The sequence below is a fragment of the Pygoscelis adeliae genome, unplaced genomic scaffold (genome assembly GCF_000699105.1).
Source record: "Pygoscelis adeliae isolate BGI_AS28 unplaced genomic scaffold, ASM69910v1 Scaffold65, whole genome shotgun sequence".
Classification (NCBI taxonomy): domain Eukaryota; kingdom Metazoa; phylum Chordata; class Aves; order Sphenisciformes; family Spheniscidae; genus Pygoscelis; species Pygoscelis adeliae.
The window spans coordinates 1,758,881-1,780,033 of NW_008824864.1; the positions used below are offsets into that span (position 1 = coordinate 1,758,881).

The 21,153-nt window shown below is 43.0% G+C and overlaps 1 protein-coding gene across 1 annotated transcript in view; it reads right to left on the bottom strand.

The window, feature by feature from the left end:
* Positions 1-21,153, bottom strand: part of VWF (von Willebrand factor) — a 149,165-nt gene that overhangs the window by 107,204 nt on the left and 20,808 nt on the right. The window contains exons 7-13 of the mRNA XM_009324340.1: positions 19,394-19,610; positions 17,164-17,286; positions 14,496-14,607; positions 12,609-12,655; positions 8,045-8,181; positions 6,505-6,643; positions 5,797-5,897 (exon numbers count right to left, since the gene is read on the bottom strand). Of these exons, the coding sequence (XP_009322615.1) occupies positions 5,797-5,897; positions 6,505-6,643; positions 8,045-8,181; positions 12,609-12,655; positions 14,496-14,607; positions 17,164-17,286; positions 19,394-19,610 (876 nt within the window). The remainder of the gene's footprint in view (positions 1-5,796; positions 5,898-6,504; positions 6,644-8,044; positions 8,182-12,608; positions 12,656-14,495; positions 14,608-17,163; positions 17,287-19,393; positions 19,611-21,153) is intronic.

Sequence of the window (21,153 nt, forward strand, 5' to 3'; positions counted from 1 at the left end):
TCCCTATTTTGCCCCCTCATTCAGATAAATGAACAGGGCAACAGTGGGAGTTGCATTTTTTAATACAGTGAGATGATTATATTTCGAATGGTAATTTGGGAGAAGATACAGCACCTGAACCATTTCACATTTTAAAAGAAAATTTGAAGACAAAGACATTTAAACAGATTGTTTTGTCACAAAACAGAGACAATGTTGGAGAGTTGATTCTCACAACATTAAGGAACATTAATAAAATAAGGAAGAGACTACTACCCCTAAAGCTACATTACCTCACATTAAAGCTTCCTCCTGCCTAGAGAAACTTACGACGCACTAAAAGCAGCATTGCAAACAACCCACATAGCAGATGTACTTTTCACCCTGCCTTACTCTTACTGCAAATCAAGGGACATCTGAAATGGGACGCTAAACTTAGAGGTAAATGGGGAAAATCTCCTAAGCACCATCTGCAACACAAAGGTGCCAATATCTTTTATTCTAGTAGGAACTGTCAGTTTCTATTAGAAGTAAAGATCTGGTACATCATAAGTACTACCAACTGTCCTCAAGAGCTGACTCAGTGCTTTAATGCTACAGCTGCTCTCTGTATGCATTTAATAGAGTGCTACTTTAGTCAGGTTGGCAAGAGTAACCAGTGAAACAGAACAAAAAAAGCTAGAAAAACACATTTTTGAAGAAAATTGGTTTTCTGTATAATTAAAAACATTCTCTAAAATATAACCTAATACTACCCTCCCTTTGAACACAGTGGTCAGAGAGTAAATATGGAGCATCAAAAGGAACAACCATGAATTATTAGAGGATACCTACGCTTATTACTCCGATGGCCAAGGAAGCTACTTTTTAACGTACTCTGCAGATGGACAATGACTAATACAAATCCAAATTCTGACATATTTTTGAGTGGAAGCTCGAATCACAAATATCAAGTGGTCACAGAAAGCGGAGTCTTCTTCAGGAACATAGAAAGAATTTTTACCAGAAGTCTGGCAAAGGTAATATTAATTGTAATATTAAACAGAACTGGCCCCAATACTGAGCCCTGGGGAACACCAGTTGTGACCAGCCGCCAACTGGATTGAACTCCATTCACCATAACTCTTTGGGCCCAGCCATCCAGCCAGTTTTTTACCCAGTGAAGAGTACACCCGTCCAAGCCATAAGCAGACAGTTTCTCTAGGAGAATGCTGTGGGAAACAGTGTCAAAGGCTTTACTGAAATCCAGGTAGGCCACATCCACAGCCTTTCCGTCATCCGCTAAGCGGGTCACCTTGTCGTAGAAGGAGATCAGGTTGGTCAAGCAGGACATGCCTTTCATAAACCCATGCTGACTGGGCCTGATCACCTGGTTGTCCTGTACGTGCCTTGTGAGCGCCTCAAGATGATCTGCTCCATAACCTTCCCCAGCACTGAGGTCAGACTGACAGGCCTGTAGTTCCCCGGATCTTCCTTCTGGCCCTTCTTGTAGATGGGCGTCACATTGGCAAGCCTCCAGTCATCAGGGACCTCCCCCGTTAACCAGGAGGTCACACCTTCTCAGCTCATCTTTGTCATTTCAGTTCCATGCTTGTCTCTTAGTTGTATCAGCTGGAATCCAGAAACTTTAAGCTTTTCTGTGTCTCCCGGACTGTGAGCAAGCAGAAATTCCTGTCTGGGAATAATGTTTGTCACAGAATTAATCTTTTGGAGGCTTATTCTTGTATATTGCTGTACTATCATTGAACACTGCAGTGCCTTAACATTTGTAGTAGGAGTCACTTTCATGATGCAGCTGTGCAGTAATAAGATACGTGTTGTCTTGGGCTGAACAGAAGAACTTAGTGACTGATGCAAATCTACAGTTAGCATCATCTAATGTTTTATGTTCACCAGTGTATCCTTTATGTTCCCCAAATGATGTAAAAATAATACATTAGTTACAGACATACATTCTAGGTGTAAGATTGTTTTGTTAGTTCATTTGATAAGAAAGTTTTTCTTGCAAAGTGGCTTATGTAGCAGTTGGTATGTATGTTAAAATTTGTTTAACTTTATTTTTCCAGTGTTTAATCAATATTCAGGAACAATTTATTCTTTTCAGTCATTCACAAAACAGAATCATTCTTTGATCTTTGTAGGTCTGATGTTGTTAAAAAGTGTAACAGCAGTTTTGGTTTTGGTTTTCTTTTTTTTTTTTAGACCTACTGTACCTCAAAAAGATAAGTCGATTACACCCAGAAGACTCTGTGGGGTGTTATCCCTTGCTTTGGTTAGCTGGACGACTTGCGGTGCATTTGCTGTATTCATTATTTATCTTCAATACTTGTTTAAGGTACTGAAAGGCTAAACGTTTTGAATTTATAACTGAATTCAAAATTTCATATGGTTTGAATTAACCCCATGTTAAAAGTAAAAATACAGATTAGCATTTTTCACACTTAAGTATGCAAATAATAATATTTCTTTTGAAATAGGTGGGGTTTTTAACTTATCAGACTCTTACGATCTTGTAATTTTTAGAAGTATTTTTCTTCTTTTGATAACACGTCTTCCAAAGAAATGTATGGTCCCATATGCCCACTATAATAATGCATATAATTGCAATTTTTAACTTACGGATAGGTAATGTTATAAAATCAAAGACTAATAACTCCCTTGAAGAGAAACTTTAGCAAAGGGAGGACTTGGAATGTTCTGTAGAATACTTTCTATTTTCAAAGACTTTTCACAAATCTATATGGAGTAAAAGGAAGGAGGGTGTATATATTGTAGAATTAGGATAGTTTTATTGTACGTCTGATATGATCCCTTGGATAGTGCCACAAAGATCCATATTTAGTCCCTGCCATTCAGTTTCCATGGTCTTCCTTGCATCAGAGCGTCTAACTTATCTGATTCACCCTATGGTTATATAGCTGCTAAATCAGCTACTATACTTAGCTACTAGGGAAGCATTGGAGCATGCATCTGCGAGGAGGGGCACAAAGCAGAGCAGTTTACAGGTGGTCTGAAGCAGGTAGGTGGCAGCTGAAAACACAGCCTGAGGAAGAGTGCTATCTCTAATTGAACTCCCTGTGGCATAAGTTTACTCTGTGAAGGACGTTCCCATGCTGACATTACTCCCCCTTCTGCAGTAAATATCTGACATGGGACTATGTGGCCTGTTTATGGGTTTCTGCAGAAAGTGAAGTAGAACTGAATTAGCAGGAAGAGGTGAGGAATGTGCAGATTTTCCACTCTGTATTCTCTGTTGACCACAGCAGAAGGGGAGAAAGCAGAGCAGCTAAGTTTTCTCTCTGTGCTTGGAAATGCTTTCTTAAGAGAGCGCTTTGGATGCTGCTGATAAAAAAGGCAGAGGGAGTTCTTGCATTGCAGCTCCATTGGAGCCTTAGAATCATCTAGCTATAAAAAGGGACAAAAAATAATTAGCCCAAACACTTTTTTTCTTCTATACTACAGCTTTTGTGTGAAGAAACATTACTAAAAAAGCTGAACTGTTTATCTTACAGGTCATAAAACTGCATGTGAATGTAAGAGCAGAACAAAAAATGCTCGATGGGGTAAGTCTGTTTCCTGCTTCTGTTCAAAACGGTGGCCAAAAATTGTCTGGCAAACCTACGCATTATGAATTACTATCATCTTGCCTTGGTACTATTAGGTTGTGCTGCCATGACTGGATGGCTGTAGTTCACTTACTATGTGCATGATGTTAAAGAAAAGCCAGGACATGAGTAGCCTGTTCCATCACATACAACTATTGCATTCACTGTTCAAGATCACTGCAGTGTGAACTTGTCTGAAGTACATTTAAGAAGAAAACTTAGTCTCTGAAGACCTAGAGATCAATAGTTTTTGTCTAAATTTTCGTATTTGATTATGCATGCCTTATCTAAAGAAATAAATTTAATTTCTAGGTGCCATTGCCCCCTATCCCTCAAGTCACTGTGTTCTGGTGGACAAAGTGACACACGTCCTGTCTGTCTGTTGGGCCTGTTTCATGGAAGGTAGGGTGCGATTCCAGTAGTCTATCTCTCTCTTGCTCTCCCTGATACACCTCAACCTACTCTCCTCCTCCCGGAGCTCTGTCACTAGGCGGAGGAGTTCCTCTACCTGGGTGCACCTCCCACAGGTGTGGGTGTGGAAGTGTATCACTTCACCCAATTGTCAGAAATACTTGGCAACAGGTCAGTCTACAAATCCAGCATAAATTAACTCTCCAAAAGCAATTAAAAAGATGCTTTAGATACCCAGCGAGGGAAGGAGCTCAGAGCAGAACTGAATTAATGCAGATGATTGGAGAAACTTTCACCGCTTTTATGGGTAGAGGATCTGGAGCAGAAAATTAGATTTGTTTTAACTGTAAGAAAGAATTTGCCAAGCTATACGGGTCTCTGACCAGGCAGAAAAATACTTTGAATACTGAGGAAAGCCTTCTTCTAAGATGTGCCAAGGGACTGAATTTAATTATTCTCAGCCCAAAAACAACTTCTAGGACCCCTGGAGCACAGAGATACAGGCTAGATCGAAACAACAAAACCATGGATGCTTTCTAAAGTTATTCTCAACCTTTCTTCTCTGTTGTCTTTTCAACTTTTGTACTCACTTCTGAACTAGTTTTCATGAACCTTTACACTCTGCCAGGTGTGACATTTAAGCCAGATTTTGGGGCAGGCGAGGAGACGGCAGCACTCACTGCTGGGTAGAAACAGTAACCCCAGGAAAACCGGCTCTCTTGGCAAAACTCTTCTCGGTGAGCAAACCCACCCCACACGGGGCCCAGCTGCAGAGCCCCTATACAAGTGGGACTCAAAGGCAGCAGGGCTGTGGTTAAGCATCTATCCATGCAAACACAGCAGGAGCACGCAGGTCCACAGCCGCCCAGCATCACGCAGGAGCACATCGCCCTGACTTAGCACCCATACCCTGCAGGTCATCACACCATGAAGCAATGCTACAGGCAGACTTACGCCCCTGGGGGAGTGAATATACCCTCAGGGACAACACTAGCAGTCTCTGAGACCCACCGATCAAATGAGAACGGCATCTTGTACAAGCAAAGAGGGTGATAGATAACTTAGCTGGAGAAGCTGTGAAGGTTTACCAGCTATCAGGAGACTATTCCACAGCAAATAATTTTCTCCCCTTCCCTCACAGGCTTTTCTGTGCTGCAACTCATTCTGAAGCTTACAACGCACACACACAAAAAAAGTGGTTTATATAAAGCTTTCTGTTGTTGCTTCTAGACTGCTTACCTTACAGCTCATTTCTTTTAAACCTGGTTTGGCTATTTCTACACTCTGCTGCGGTTTGCAGCACAGACAAACCCTAATTGTTAATCAAGGGTGACTTTAAACATTCCTCATCGTAGAAGGAGCATGCAACATATCTTCTATGAGGTAATTGATTTTTCCTGGAAATTATGAGGGACTGTGTCCCTGGAGCCATATTCTTCCCTTATTTTAAGTCATACGAATCCATTGCTATAGACAGGACAGTCGAAGCAAATGAAAGCAAAAATCCAGCTTGGAGAGTATCTGCTGAACAAAACACAAAACTATTTGTGGTTAATAAAGGCTGTCATTGCACAAAAAAGAGAGGGAAAAAAGCTACCAAGCTGCTGTAGGATGAAAATGTTTGTTTCTGGAATACAAAAGGACCTGTATATCGCTCCGGGGGTAGCAAAAGAGAATGGAATTTCTAACATGCAACACAAAGCAATTTCTCACTTCAGACAAGAAAATCTTTGTACATGTTTGGGTGGGATGAAAGAGGGGGCAAAAAGGCAGAAATAAAAGAGACAGAAAGAAAGAGTACCTTCACTAGGAGTTCACCATGACCATCCCAGTCAATCTGTAAATCTTCCCCATAGGTAAGGCGAACTGAAGTCCTCACCGTGCGCTGGATACGGAGGGCACCTTAAGACAACCACAAAGAGTCAGTCAGTCAAGCCAGGATGAGGTGTTTCATTGCCTGGGACTGCTGTGTCGGGCTGAACAGGCCAACAGAGTGGGTGCCACAGAGCAGGGGACACGCAGGTCTGACAAAGCAAGGGGCCAGCAATGCCCACTTCACACTTCCCAAGCTTTGTGCCCGTGCAGCAGTTTATAGCTGCATGAACTTGTCCATAGGCTCTGCTTTAAAGCACTCAGGAGCCCTAGAAGAGGATATATGTACATTCTGCAAAACCTTGGGCATTAACTGTGACATTTTGCAAGATAGCTGGAGGGATTTCAAGCTTCTGGATAAAAAATAATAATAATGTTAAAAAGCATAGACCAACAGTGGTTTTCAAGATCACATCTCTCAAATCCAGACCAGCTTAATTCTGAGTTTAGAGGAGCTCAGCCAAGATGTGTCAGCTGCATGGAGAGAAGCTGGAATGACAGAGCTTCTAGAACAGGCTGCAAGTGAGAATTTGGTATTGAAAACACTTTTTGATTGAACTGGGCTAAGGCATGCCAGAAAACACTAGTAAGTAGGACCCCTTCAGTGGCTGTCCAGAGTTAGACGATGCAAACACACCTTGTAGCAAAGGGATCTGTATGTCTTGTCCATTCAGTGAAATTCCTCCTCCATGTTTCATTTTAATGAGGCTGTTGTCCATATCCCGGATTCGGACAGAAGCTGAGCGAGTGCACACGGCATCAGCATCATCTGCACACTACAGAGAAGGGAAAGTTTGCCTCGAACCTCAAGCTTTCACTTTATTGGTTACTTAGCCCCAGGCCCCCAAAAGGCATTTCAGCATCTAATTTGGGAGGTGTTAAGTGTCTCAGGTTTATGGCTCTAGTTTCTGCATCCCACAAACACCAGGCTGGCATCCTTTCTTCCACTATCCTGTTAATCACGCACCAGGGACCTATCCGCAGCTCCTTGTCTCAGAGCCTGGAAAGCAATCCGCGGGCGTTACACCGGCCCCCCTGGGAGCAGCCCGTGCCAGTGACCGGCATCCAGCCACTCCGGCTGCGGCAGGGGCAGGAAGGGCACGCTGCCCCGCACAGCCCGTCAGGCCGGGAAACAAGTGCACGGTTCGTATTGCCCGAGACTCTTGTGCTATTTATTTTCCCCGGCTGTGGGTTACGCAGATGAGGAACAGGGATTGCAGGTCCCCGGGTCTCCTCCCTGATTTCGAAAGGGAAGTTTCAGTGGAAACCCGTTCTGCAAGTTCCCAAGCACAGATGACCTCAGAGCTGCATTATCAGAGCTTTCTAATGCAGGATACAGACGTAGACGGTGTGTATGATCGTCACACCCCATTTCTCCAAAGCCTGTGACTTCTCTGTTGCTCGTAGCCTGCAAGGCAGGCTGATACACCCCTTCACTCCTGTCAGTCTCCTGACTCCATCGTACCTCTCCCTGCTTTCAGTTCCCGTCCCCATCCCCTTTCTTCCCCTCTGCTTGATTCAGTACCCTGTTCAGTCTCCAGGTGGAGTTCACCTATTCCCATGTGCAACTGGTCGATTAATTTCACGACTGAGTTAACCTCCCTGTGACACCCCCTCCAGGGTCTCCTTCCCTCCCCGTGCTGGCCTGGCTCCCTTTCCTGCCTCTCTCCAGCTGTCTCCACTTGCTGACCTCCAGCTGCCTTTCTCGCATCCATCAGGGGAGACGGCGAAGAAAGTCAGGAGCTGCTGACCGGCCGATATGATTTAATTGGAAAGCAACCCAAGGTACTACTCTGCCAGTGCACTCTACTCGGTGTCCGAGGAAATGTCTTTTCCCCAGGCATTAGCGAGGCACTGGCCTTCAGGGTGCTTTGCAAGGGGTGCACCCTCGCCTGCATTTGTTTGTTCAGCTGGCAAAGAGGCAGTGAAGGCTCTTTCTCCAAATCTCATTACGAATCTCAATCTCCAGGTAGGCTCCTGGGAATGGCAGCAAGGAGAAGCAAAACACTTATTAACTAAGGAGAAAGACTGCATCTGTTATTTAAACTAATTATTTCATAGGAAAATTACTTTTGTTGGCCTGTGCATCTGCAATTCATATCAGACTCCCACAGCCCTTCCCACCCTCTCAAGAGCATGCGCAGAGGCACACAGGCACCAGCCAAGGCTGCTGTTACCTGCACGGTCTCGATGATCACAGAAAAGGAATTTTCCACGCAGTCCTTGGCAAATAAGTACTGACAAATCCCGCTGAAGGTGAAATACTTGTTGTCAAAGCTTTTGAAATGGGACTGGCCGGTGACAGAGCATTCTCCTGAAAAATGCAGAGAGCCATTAATCGCCCCAGTGCCAGTTGCGAGCAAAATCCTACCCGTCCCCCCCAGACCACTGAGGAGGAAAAGCAGCCCAGTGGAGCAGGTGGCAAAAGGCCCAAATTCCCTGCAGACCAGAGAGCACCAGTGAGATGCTTATCGCACTGTTTATTCCTATAAGTCATTACCAGTAGTAACAGAGGCGCCGACAAAAGCTAGGGAATATGGTATAAATCGCACTCAGGAGCTGAAATTCATGCCTATGGAAAAGCCCATATAATGTTTCAAACGGAGGGTCATGAGGACATCAGCGAACGGCTCAGCTGTCTGCACTGAAGTAGATCTTGATTCTTCTGTAGTATATACCTCAGTGGCCCTGGAAATTCAGCGCAGTCACTCAAGTACTCCGCAGGCTAGCTCATACCTAGTACCTAAGTGATGGGTGCGGGGGGCACTAACCAATTTTAAACAGCAACCCTCACTCTCTTTTATGTAGGAACTAAGTTTTCCTCTTTATACAATGGGGAAACTGAGGCACGGAGAGTGGAAGTACTAATGCCTAAGACTGGCAGAGCTGAGAAAGACACTCGGGATTACCCAGCATTAGTCACACACTCCGTACACTGGGACATGTTGCCTCTTTACCCCTATGCAGGAGGTTGCAACACCTTGACATAACACACTTTAAATCCACTTTTACTTAGCCCAGTGGGGCACATCTGCATCCACGGAGCTGGCTGCAGAACGCAGGTGTTTTTACAGAGTTGAAAATCAAAATTTGCAACAAGACTCGTTGGACTCTCACTGCTGCTCTGCTCTTCTTCTGCAGAGGTGCCTCATTCTCGGTCTGTGTTTCACAGTCATGCCTTGGCAGATTGTGAGTCCCCTCTTTGTCTCTCTACTGGTGTTTTTAGAGCATTGCAGTATGGTTTTATGAAGGCAACAGTGTCTGAAAGCCTTCTTCACAATGGCCTCCTTGAACACAGCCCCCAAAAAGTGTTGATTCCTTTGTTGGGCTGCCTTGAATACCAATAAGTTGTTCTAACATTAAAGTAAAAATACCTTATCAGAACAAAGAGCTGGAAGATAATCACTGTTGGAGTTCTTCCAAGGACAGAATTTATGCTGGACTTTACTCTGAACCATTATCTTAATTAACTAGCATAAAATTAAAAATAATTCTATAGTTACAATAGCTAGATCTAAAGTTCTTACAGAAAAATATGAAAGTCTGCCTTGCCCACCTTTCTACTACAAAAAGAGGCTATTTAAACATATCAACGTCTTAAAATGTTTTGATAAGTTGTGGCTTTTCATTTCCAGGAAGGCAGTATTCAGATGCCACGACTGGGATTTAGTACCCTGTTATGCTAGGGTCTCTGCAAACACATAGGGATGCTCCAACTCCACAGAGCTTGCAAAGAAATTCTTTCATATGAGAAGACTATCACACTTAGAGATGGTCCCACGGCAAACAAGGTGGGCAGAGACCTCCTTGACCAGAACAAAATTCGGGTGCTGGGCCTACATTGGCAATCCACTGACAAAGGATAGAGAAAGGTTAAATGTTACAAGCTGGCAGGTGAACACCATGAGTTATTCTCTCTTCACTGCTTTGAGTCCCACATGGGATCTGTCTAGTGAACATCAAGTGGAAATTTCCCTCTTCAACATATTATTCAGTGTTAACCACCTTAAACCAGCCTGCGCTAAAGCACAACCTCACAGATCCTGAGGATTCTCAGCCTTGCACAGCTCTGATTTGCCCTAAGAAATGTCCAGCACCCGCTGGATGTTTGTCATCCCCTGAAGAGTAAGGCGGCTTGGTATTTACTAGCTCACCCTGGAAATCCTACTTTCTGTTCAATTAAACTTGGACAAAGGTAAAACAAGTGTTATTCTACTCAACTTCAGAGTCAATTAACTGGCTATCAGATGTGGAGAACAGATTTAAAGAAAACTAGTCATAACCCACCATATTATGCACAGTTTGATTTCCAGGGCGTTCTCTGCAACTAGGAACCGAGAGGTTTGCAGCATGGAGAGCTAGGGACTGCTACCCAAGACAAGTCCCAGCCATTTGGCATTGCTCCTGGAAGGGAACTTTCTTTCCTGCGGCAAAGTCTCTTCTTATGGGTCCCTCTATCTACTCCATTTGGTGTAATGCATCCCATGAGATTTCCTGAAACCTACTGCCTTCATAATTAATTTAATTATGATATCAGCTTGAGAGCTTCTTGCTAGTGCTAGCCAGCTATTGCTAGTTGGCTGACACAGCACTGCCTTCCAAAGCGCTACCTCCAGCTGGCTACCCAGCTTTATCACCAAACTTACAGCTAGGCAATTCATTCCCACAGTATAAAAGAAACCTTTCCTGACAAACAGGTTGGTAGAAAAATAATGGAACTACCTTGAGCTTATGCGAGTTTAAGTACATAAACTTTCTGTGACACATGATTTTAGGAATATTTGTTGCAAAAATAACCAACGAACAATAAAAACGTGTTGCAATATTGCTTCAAATAGAGCCAAACAGGACAGGTAACAATATAAACTTGGCTACTATTCCTATCAAGGACTGCTACTTTGGGAGGCTTTACTGCCCTCCCATACTGTCTCAGTACAGTTTGTAGATGCTAGCAGGTACATGTACAACAGCTGCACTTATACGACCTTCAGGTTTGCACAAGCCTAGCTGAAAAGTGACTTGGATATACTGGCGGAAGGTACAAAAATAAGCTGGCTTTCTTTTTGACTTCTGCTCATTCAGCACAGCTTCCCAGCTCAGAAAAAGGAAGCAATGCTATATTCCCTCTTGCACAAAGCTGTATATCAACATCTGTTTGCAAGCCTCAATACCAGGCTTATCTTCATTTCTATAATCACCATGAAGAAAACATGGCTGGAGTTGAGGACAAAAATTTGGCCCACATAGTATTCATAGTAGCCCAGAAAGCAAGGACATTAAGAGCTACAACATAGGTAAAAACTGAAGTTAGAAAAAGACCTATTTCTTGTTTGTAAACATGTTGCTGCCCATTAGCTAAAAGGCATAACAAATTAGCTGGGGCTGTGTCCTTGATTCTGCGTTTTAGTCAGTGAGATTACCTGCACTTGGAGAGATGCCTAATGAACACCTCAAGCATGGGGCTTCTCACAGTCCTGCTTGGCAAAGCTCACTAAAAACGTCATTTCTATTTTGAACATTTGCATGCCCCCCCCCCCCCTTTTTTTTTTTTTTTTTTTTCTCTTTGGGGGGGGGGCTTTTTTTTCTCACACAGACTAAAAACGTCATTTCTATTTTGAACATTTGCACCCCCCCCCCCCCTTTTTGTTTTTTTACTGCTGACACTTTGGGGCAAGTGCTCTTTCAGTCTAAAGCAGGAGGAAATGGAGCATTGATAGGTCAGGCAAGCTTAATGTTAATAGAAACTTTGATATCCATTTTAAGACTGTTGTAATTCTCCTAATTTGTGAGAATTGCACAGTCTCATCTCAAACAAAACCAAACCAAAACAAAAACACCAAACCCCAAAAACCTGCTCTCTCTTTTCCTGTCCTGCCATAACCCCCGTCTCCTTCTCATCCTTTCCACTCAGTTCCCAAAAGCAAGGAGAACAAACAAGACAAAAGCCATGCTGTCTCCGTGCAGACTTCTACACACAACGCAAGCAGAGTCAAATGCTGTTTCAGGTCAAGCAGGCCTTTCCATGGCTGAACACAGTGCAGGAACTGAGACAGGGAATGGGCCACAGAACTAGTAGGAGGAAATAAGGAAGGCGGCATTTTGCTGGCCAATGCACAGCATGAAAAGTCACATTCCCCATGTAGGCAAAAAACTGGGACAGCAGCCAATACTGGTGAGTTTGGGAGGTAGAGTAAGAGGAAGGGGAGCAGAAACCCCTGCAGAGCTGCCTCACCAGTCTGCCACCACCCATGGAAGGCAGGGCAGCCTGCAGCTCCTTCACCTGTAACATGACCGTTAGGGCCCAAACCCATGGGGCATTAAGAGTGATCCAATCTACTCCCAGTACTTCAAATTGTCCCATCAACAAAAGTATGCTGATTCAGACAATCAAATAGGGAACAGTACCTGGTCAAAGAAACCCAGCAGTGTTCCTCTACCTGAAAGCCAATCCTCTGAACGTACAGACCCTTATATCTTGGTAAACTAAGTAATCAAAAGAGGAACATTCTTCTCACCAAACAGGATTTTTCATTGCTACACATAAACCATATAGCACAATGTCTGGCTTGTCTCACAAGAACAACTTCGAAGTATGATCCCATCTGGATTGCACTGAAGCAAGCGAGTAAGAACAAAGACAGATTCACTTTTTGTGTGGAAAAAGATATAATGGGGATGTGAATGGGAGGCAGGTAGGCAAGGCTTACTTGTCAAAACCTGAAAAGAGTAGAGCCAACATACCTGGGCATTCCCCATTGCTGCAGATCCAGGTGCCACGTCGACAAATGCTAGGAAACATATCATGACAAGTTAGGCAAGAGTACATGAATTCAAATCTTCTGTTGCAACTTTTTCCCAAATAATTGAAACATGGGCCCCTGTTTCAGGGGAATTAGACCAGTCCCCAACATCCTTTCCATCTCCCATAACCTCATTTCTTAATATATCCCTCCGTTCTTACCATCATTTGACAGCAACTGCTGGTAATATGAGCTGGAACGGCTGCAAAACTGAAGAACTTCTGTTTTCCCCCACCAAAGCTGTGTGTTTAATAGAGTTTTCAACTACATTCCACTGATGTGGAATGAGTTTTAAATGCAGTTCTCAAGGTATGTCTATAAATACGACAGAATCATAGGAAAAAAAAGTTTGACGTGACCTCCAGAAAAATCATATACTACAACCCCCAACTCGAAGAAGGGAACTTCAAAGCTAGATCAGGTGGCTGAAGATCTTGTCCATTTAAGTTTAGAAATCTCCCAGATGAGGTCCCACGGCCTTTCTGGGCAGCTGTCCCAGTGCTGCACCATCGCAGGGGAAGAATTTTTTCTTGTATCTAAATGGAATTTCCCCTGCTGCAACTTGTGTCCATTGCTTCATGCTCTTTCACTATTTGCCTCTGAGAAGCTCCTCTTGCCTAGTTTCCCCTTCTGTGCAAGTTGCAAGGAGGTGGATTGTCTCTACTTTAATGTCTTTGGGTGGTGGATTTAGTGCCATCCCCCATAGGCACTACTAGTAACCAGCAACATGCACTGATAGTGATTGAGATGGCTGTCACTCTTGGGTCTGCAGAATACCATAGCAGACAATCCTAGAATCTCCAAAATCAATTAAGTTTGAAGAGGTGCTAGATTCTTCTTATTCCTTTAATTATCCCAGCCCTTTAAAAACCATTTGTGGGGAGTCGGTTTATTGAGGATGGTAAATGCAGAGCTGATGGAATGATGTTCTCCACAGCAGTATCAAATTGGAATAACAGGAAGCATTTTCTAACAATACAGTCTATCAGGCAGCACTGATCTCTCAAGAGCACTAAGGTTGAACAATGTGTCCAAGCTCAAAGCTACAGACAACTCCAGGGAAAAAGGCAAAATGCTAATGTCATGGTTATGGTTCATATTCTGTGACCCATTGTGCAGGTAATGAAAAACTTCTGATTAACAGTGATGATGCATAGACCATCTTTCTTCTGCATATGGTGGCCTTCACCGAATCCTTCTTCTGTAGTCTAATTGCAAACATCTGGGCACAGAGTTGTTTGAACTCCTTCCACAAATATGTTCACACTTATACAAAACCAGATCAGGAATACATTACTCATTCCCCTTCCTTTCTTTAGACAGCTAGCCTTCCCCTTCAGGCTGGCATTCATGAGTGCAAGAAAAATCGCGAGCCATGCAGCTGGGAAGAATCATTAGCTTTGCAAGAATTTCCAAGGACGTGCCTGAGCTAACTCCTCTTGGAAAGAACAGGGTTTAGAGGTTAAATAAACGTAGGAAGTCAAAACAAAGACACCACTGCTGACACTAACCAGACATGGGAACCTGCCGGTCTGTCTTATCCACAGGAAACAGGTAGTTCTCTACTGTTCAAAGGAGTATGACCCTCACATTGTTCTATCAGATCAAATATCCCTTTAAAAGCAGAGCTGATTTTGTCTTTGTGAACAGCTCACTTCTTGGAAGGAGCTGGCATTTCCAATAAGAGGTCAGGTCCTTTGCCAATGAAAAGAAATTTTTAAAAAGTAGAGAGACATGTTTCTAGAAAGATCATCTAAAACAGTCACTAACCGGTGTGCAGTACTTATCTAGAGCAACAGCAACCACACCAGAGCAACACGGAGTTTACCATGAATTGCAGTCCTGGGAGATGGTGAAGCCAGGAGGATAATGTTTTCCAGAGTGGATGCAGGAGCAGTCAGAGCTTTCAATGCAATGTTCACCATCAAGGAGCTTCCCCTCTGGATAGATCAGGTAGCAGCAGATACACACGCCACACACACACAGGGACACAAACATAAATACAATTAGATTTTCTAGTTCTTCATATACTTTGGCAAGACTTCAAATGCATTATTACCCATAGTTAGTCACAGACAGCAATAAAGAAAAATGAGGCTTGCCAAAAAGCCTCACAGGAGCTGGTGTCTACTTTTCTTCTAGTGCTGCCTCTCCCTCAGATGTGCTGAACAGAGCATTTCTGGTGCTCCCAGAAGAGCTCTTTGCTTAGCAAGTCCCCAAGTCCAAAACACACATATTGGAACATACGTGAGTCAAACACAGGGGGCACAATCGAGGTTGATCAGAGCTGGTCTAGAAACCCAACTGTTGGAAAAATACATGCACTTCACTGACTGCAGTAAAAGGTGTCCAAACAGGTTTTGTATTTGTCATAAGAGGACAGAAGAGGAGACAAAGTAGGGAATGAAGAAACAAAGTTGGACACCGTAAAAGTCTAGCAGACAGGGTCTGAGAGAAAGAAACATTATCATGTGGAGCTGTGGTTTCTCTTCTCAACTTCTGCGGAAGCAAAAAGTGAAAGGGCCAACTTCCCAACTTGGATCCAACTGCTGAGGTTTCCATATTACACAACTATAATTACCTATTCTATATATAGAGTATTTTATCTTACAAAGATTAATGGAAGCACCGAAGAATTACAAGACTTGTCTGAGATTGCACTATAAGCTAGCAATAGAAGAAGGGACAAGTTTCTTTCTCTTAGATCCCCATGTTGAAAGATAGTTGATATTCCTCCATTTTTAAAGGAACTGCTGTAGCAAAACATTTTGTTTGCTGAAAACCCCTCTCCTTCCTCATTGAGGGACTCCTTCCAATCGCCTGCAGAGATTTTGGCCCTTTTCCCTGGCAGCAGCAATCACCACTGACAGTGAGACACAGGTAACTCCTCTTTCTCCCATTCTTCCCATAGAGCTGCCTGGAAAGATCTTTGCCGTTGAGAAAATCCTTCCAGTGAGAGATATTCAAAACAAGATCTGAGCATTTAAGAGTGGTGTGGCTCTCCAGAGAGCACAAGAAAACAGAACATCCGCCTTTTTTCCTGGCAATAGCAATTCCAATTTACAGCAATTAAAGTAACCATGTGGTGCATTTAAGGAAAAAAAGACACATTCGTTGAACACAGCCTTTTTAGTCTTGGAGCACCAGAGGAAAGCTAAGCGAAGATATAATCCTCATCCTAAATCCCAAATTCCTCTATTCATCTGTCAGATCCTCTTGGTTCTCTATGAAACTCAAATCAAAGTTCTTCCCTGTTGACTGTGCACCAAATAACAGTAAAAGTTTTGAACTGCTGATTGTTATATCTTTTCATGCAGATCCTTCTACCCATCTACTTGTTCCTCATGCATAACACTTTCTGCTGAGCTCCTGTTTCTCTGCTCTTCGGGTCCTGTCCTCTTAGACCCTTCCTGTGCTGAACTGACCAGTGCAGCTACCAAAAGAAGAACATAGCAAGAGTCCTTGTGCAGCCAGTGGATTCGTCTCCTTCAGCTTTTCCCAACACCCCCAAGACTGCACAAATACAATAGCTAGATCCTTCACAACAAAATAAGCTCCTGTGTCTAATTATATCACCTGTCACCCTCCATGTGCACCTTCCCTGGTCGCGACACAGAATGACAGCTTTGAACCTCCAGTAAGCAAGAGACTGGCAGCTAAATGGGAAAATACTAAGCTCTAAATGCAATAACAACTCCTCAAACAAGGCTGACATCATCACTGCCTTGTTTTGGAAACCAAATTATGTTCTCAGTAAACCTCCATCACGCTTGGTATCTTGTACAGGGGGACAGTAAACACTTCTGTGCATTTGCACAAAGTCCAGATTTGAAGGGTGAAACGCAGAGGTAGTCCTATTAAAAACAAACAAACAAAAACAAACAAACAAACCAGCTAGAAATGGGAGTATATGGAGGTTTGCAGCCAGGAATAAAACTCTCCTCCTGCAGTTGTATTAAGTACAATAGACAGAGGAGGAAGACTGCGGTGGTTCGGCTGCCCCCTTTTAAGCCAATCAAATCTCCTGTACAAATGATTCAATAGTAAGTGAAATCTTTCATCTAAAATCATGAAGATCTTTGGAATTATAGTGTGAGCTCTACACGTACTGTTTTTCTGTAAGAAACTCCTTTAGTATATTCTCTGTTCTTTCTTCCTCTAACTGGATGCTTCTAACCAAAAGCGATTCAGAAGGAATCTAGATACGTCAATGGTAAGTGGTCCCTCACCAAGAAAGAAAGGCAATCCTACAGTATTAGATAGTGCTCATTTTCACAGAAACACTTACTTTTTAGTTGGGTCTGAAAATGGCCCTTTTCTTGGAGTGAGCATACAGGCATTATAGAAACTGGTTTATTCTAGGGCATGGCCCCAGAAAAGAGAAGTATTTCTGATTTCAGGAAAATTTAAGGGAAGACACAGCTTTCCTTCTTCTAATAAAATAGGTAGCATCACTGCCAAATGTTTCTCTGTAAATAACCCAGTAAAAAAATTACCAGGGCAGCTGCAGCCATCAACACATTGTCCGTGACACACTTCATTGATATTCAGGCTCTGGCAGGTTTTGGCACAAGGAGATACACATTCCTTATACTCCATGCCAACTGGACATCTTGGCCCTGAAACAATTAAAAGAAATTAGAAATGCAAATTTCTCAATAACTCTTAAATAAATAAATCCCTTAATTATCAAAGGCTGAACCACAGAGACACCAAAAAGGTCATATCCTCTCCAATCAATGATTTCTTTTTCAGAAACAGAACATTTAAGAAACACTTGATTTTCAGTTTGCTGCAATATCATCATCTGTCAGGTTGTGTAGTAAATACTTAGACGTTAAAGTCGATTTGTTTTCTAATAAATTGAGTCTTAATAACTAAAACCAAGTGCATTAGAACAATCAAACATGGGGAAAAGTTTTGCAACAATATCTAAGTAATTTGGATAGACAAGCATGTTCCGTACCTTTAAGCTATGCAGTTACTCCACTCATTTATGAAATTATACTGTTTCGTGTTTCCAGAGAGAACTGGGAGACAGTTAAGACTCTGAAATCCCATCCTTCTTCTTCCAGAGAACTGCCAGCACAGGATAACACCCATGCTGTGGTATCTTTACTGCTGTCATTATCTAGGCTAGGTCATTATGCAAGCACACACTATAGCCATTCCTTCATTTTCATGCATAGACATACCCCGCAAGTCTGCGTGGGCATGGAGTGGGAAGAGATTAGACCCTGCCCTTTCCCAGCAAATCCTCTGTTGAAGGAGGTGGTAGGGTAACGAAGGAGCAGTCTTGCCCTCTGTGGCTCCAGGGTTTGGGCACCAGCTTGCACTAGTACAGTGTACTCAGCACCAGAGCCCTTCCAACGCAGCAGAGCATTTCATGCCTCCAAGGCAACTATCATCATCATCTCCTGAGAAAGCATCATAGCACAGATGAAGGGTGATGGAAAATTAAGCTTCTGATGTGGCAGCAGGCTACCTCTGTTTTTCCTGACTCAGAAAAAAAGTGGTTTGTGATGTCAAGGGTTAGAAATTAGCTCTAAAACTCCTGGGAACAGAGGTGTTCATTTCACTCATGGCTTTAGTTAGACTTACAGAGAGCCCTAGCAAAAATAGGTTCTCTGGCTTGCACCCTGAACAAGAAGACAAGTTTTCATCAGATCCCTTTTATGTCCCCATGGAAAGGTAACAAATTACTGAAATAAGACTCTCCTCTGGTGTACAATCCCTTGAACAAGTGGTTGGCAGTATCTTCTTGCCCTAACCATAATCTGAAGGCACAGTTTTCTTGAGTAGTGGCCAATAGCAGAACATCTTTACCAGAGAAGAAAGTGTTGTCAGTAGAAATCAGTCTGTTACCCATTAAATCAATTTACATAAACTTCCTGAGAAAACTGTCCTTCCTAAGTAATGTAAAAACATGAGAAAAATAATTGAGAACATGATATTGGAGGATTGATTTTTTTATTATTATTCGTGTGCTTATGTATTTAACCGGGGTTCTCCAATGGAGGTGTACGTGTATATCAACGGCCGGTGCAAACATGACCTTTCCTCTACAAACGCAATCCATCCCAGTCAATCTATGCACTTCCTTGTTGCAAAATCTTAGCAGAGATGCAATCAGGACCTCTGACCTCAGCAAAATCGGGCTAATAAAGGCCGCATTTCAAGATGCAATCAGGATCACTAACCTAGACAAAATTTGGCTTAGAAAAGGCAACACCTCAACTTCAGTGTAATTGGTTCAAGCCAGTAAAGGAAGAAACAATTGCCTTTATGAAAAAATTTTAAGGAGAGTCTTTCACAAGGATGCTGAATTACAAGTACAGGCTGGATAACGTCACACATCTGAACCATATGCGAAATAGCTCCTAAACATCCTACTCTATACCTTTGTGTATCAAGTAAGTCTTCACTGACTTTGTATACCATGGTGGGACCTGTAACAGCTCAGGATCTTCTTCATCTATGGTTCAAACAATCCTGCCTTAGGGACAACAACTTCTAGAAAAAGGTGGGTGATGGAGAGCTGAAAGGGGGAGTGAGCAAAGCCACTTCAGATAAATGGAAGTAACAGGCACTTCAGATTTTAACCTGCCATGCCTGAATCAACATCCTAAAAAAGCACCAGTTGCTTTTAGCTGCAGCACATAAGTCTGCAAGACAGGCACGATCTCATTTGGGATAAGCAACCTAGGAATAATCTTGTCAGCTTACTGCATGAGCTCTCCTCAGGCCACCCGTCCAAAATCACTCCTTCGTGAGCACAACTTCTTGCATAATCAAGGAACACCGAGCAGTGACAGTCCATGCCCTGGGTACAGGCACAGATGTCTCTTTCACAGAGGTTGATGTATGGCTCTGGATCAACTCGATGGTGGCACCAGGAGAAGGTCAAAGATGTTCTAAGCAGCTGGCACATTTCCATGATGCCCTGCACAACAAGTGAGGAGCAAAGATAGAAAGAGAGAGAGAGAGAAAAAGGGACAAAATTAGTTACTATAGTCTCAGGGAGAAAACCCAACTTTCCCAAACACAGTCACCGCTGATGTTAAATAACATCATGGTTATTATTTAACGCCATGTCGTGGTTTAACCTCAGTCAGCAACTGAGCGCCACACAGCCGCTCACTCACTGCCCCCACCCAGTGGGATGCAGAAGAGAATTAAAATAGTAATAATAATAATAGAAGAATATACAGAGCAAGTAATGCACAATGCAATTGCACACCACCCACCCACCAATGCCCAGCCAGTTCCTGAGCAGCAGTCGCTGCCCCCAGGCCAACTCCCCCCAGTTTATATAATGAGCATGACATCATATGGTATGGAATAACCCTTTGGCCAGTTTGGGTCAGCTGTCCTGGCTGTGCCCCCTCTCAGCTTCTTGTGCACCTCCTCACTGGCAGAGTATGGGAAGCTGAAAAGTCCTTTACTTAGTATAAACTAACAACACTAGTTTGTGTTGTTAAACTCAGCAACAACTAAAACATTGGTGGGTTATCAACATTATTCTCATCCTAAATCCAAAACACAGCACTGTACCAGCTACTAGGAAGAAAATTAACTCTATCCCAGTCGAAACCAGGACACACCACCATGTAGTTAAATAACATCATAGTCAAGAGCTAATAGTGAGCTACATCCATTTATTCACCACATCCATATATACACAGAGGTACATTACTGTTTATTATGAAATAGAGTATCGTATAAGGGATGTTTCATGCAGAAACATGTCAGTAAATCAGTCAGCAAATGGAGGGAAGCAAAGAACGGCTTCCTACCCAGTGAAGAACCAGATGGTGCCTGAGTACCAGGAAGACACGTACAGCAAGGGAGAGGAACTTATGATCGAGGTACTTAGGAAGAATAACGACCAGACCATCTTTTGGATAATGAGGGAACAGAGTAACTTTCAGAGTGAAAGATCCAGTCTGACCGGAATCCAAGGAATCAGATTTGTTTCCCACTTCTGGCCACATGTTCCTGTCGCTCCTGCTGGCTTGTCCAATGAATGACAGGTCAATTTATCTCAGATAAATGGCAGAAAAATAACCCAGGGAAGAAAAGCAATTTGTTCTGCTCTTCTCATGAGTTAAATCAGCGTGGTGACAGCTAGAGTAAGGAGAGGACTGCACAGTGAGATGGGACCTCTCTTTTCAGATGGCAGCAAGCTAAGATGAAACTTAGCTGTATATGAAACAAAACCTAAGGAAACCTTAGTTTATGGCTAAGTTCTCCAAGGGAGGCTCCCAAATAGACTTTCTCTTACATATGCATTATGTCACAGTTCAATAACTCTGAGGTCCTCCATGCAACTTTCTGAAAGGATGACACTGAGTTTAGATAAGTGGAAAAACGATTTTCTGATACAACCCCAGTATAAACAGTTGAAGCATAACTTTCTTCTACTTATTTGTCAGTGTTTTATGTAAGTAGATGTAACCATGCTGTATATTCCAGGTGTTATACAT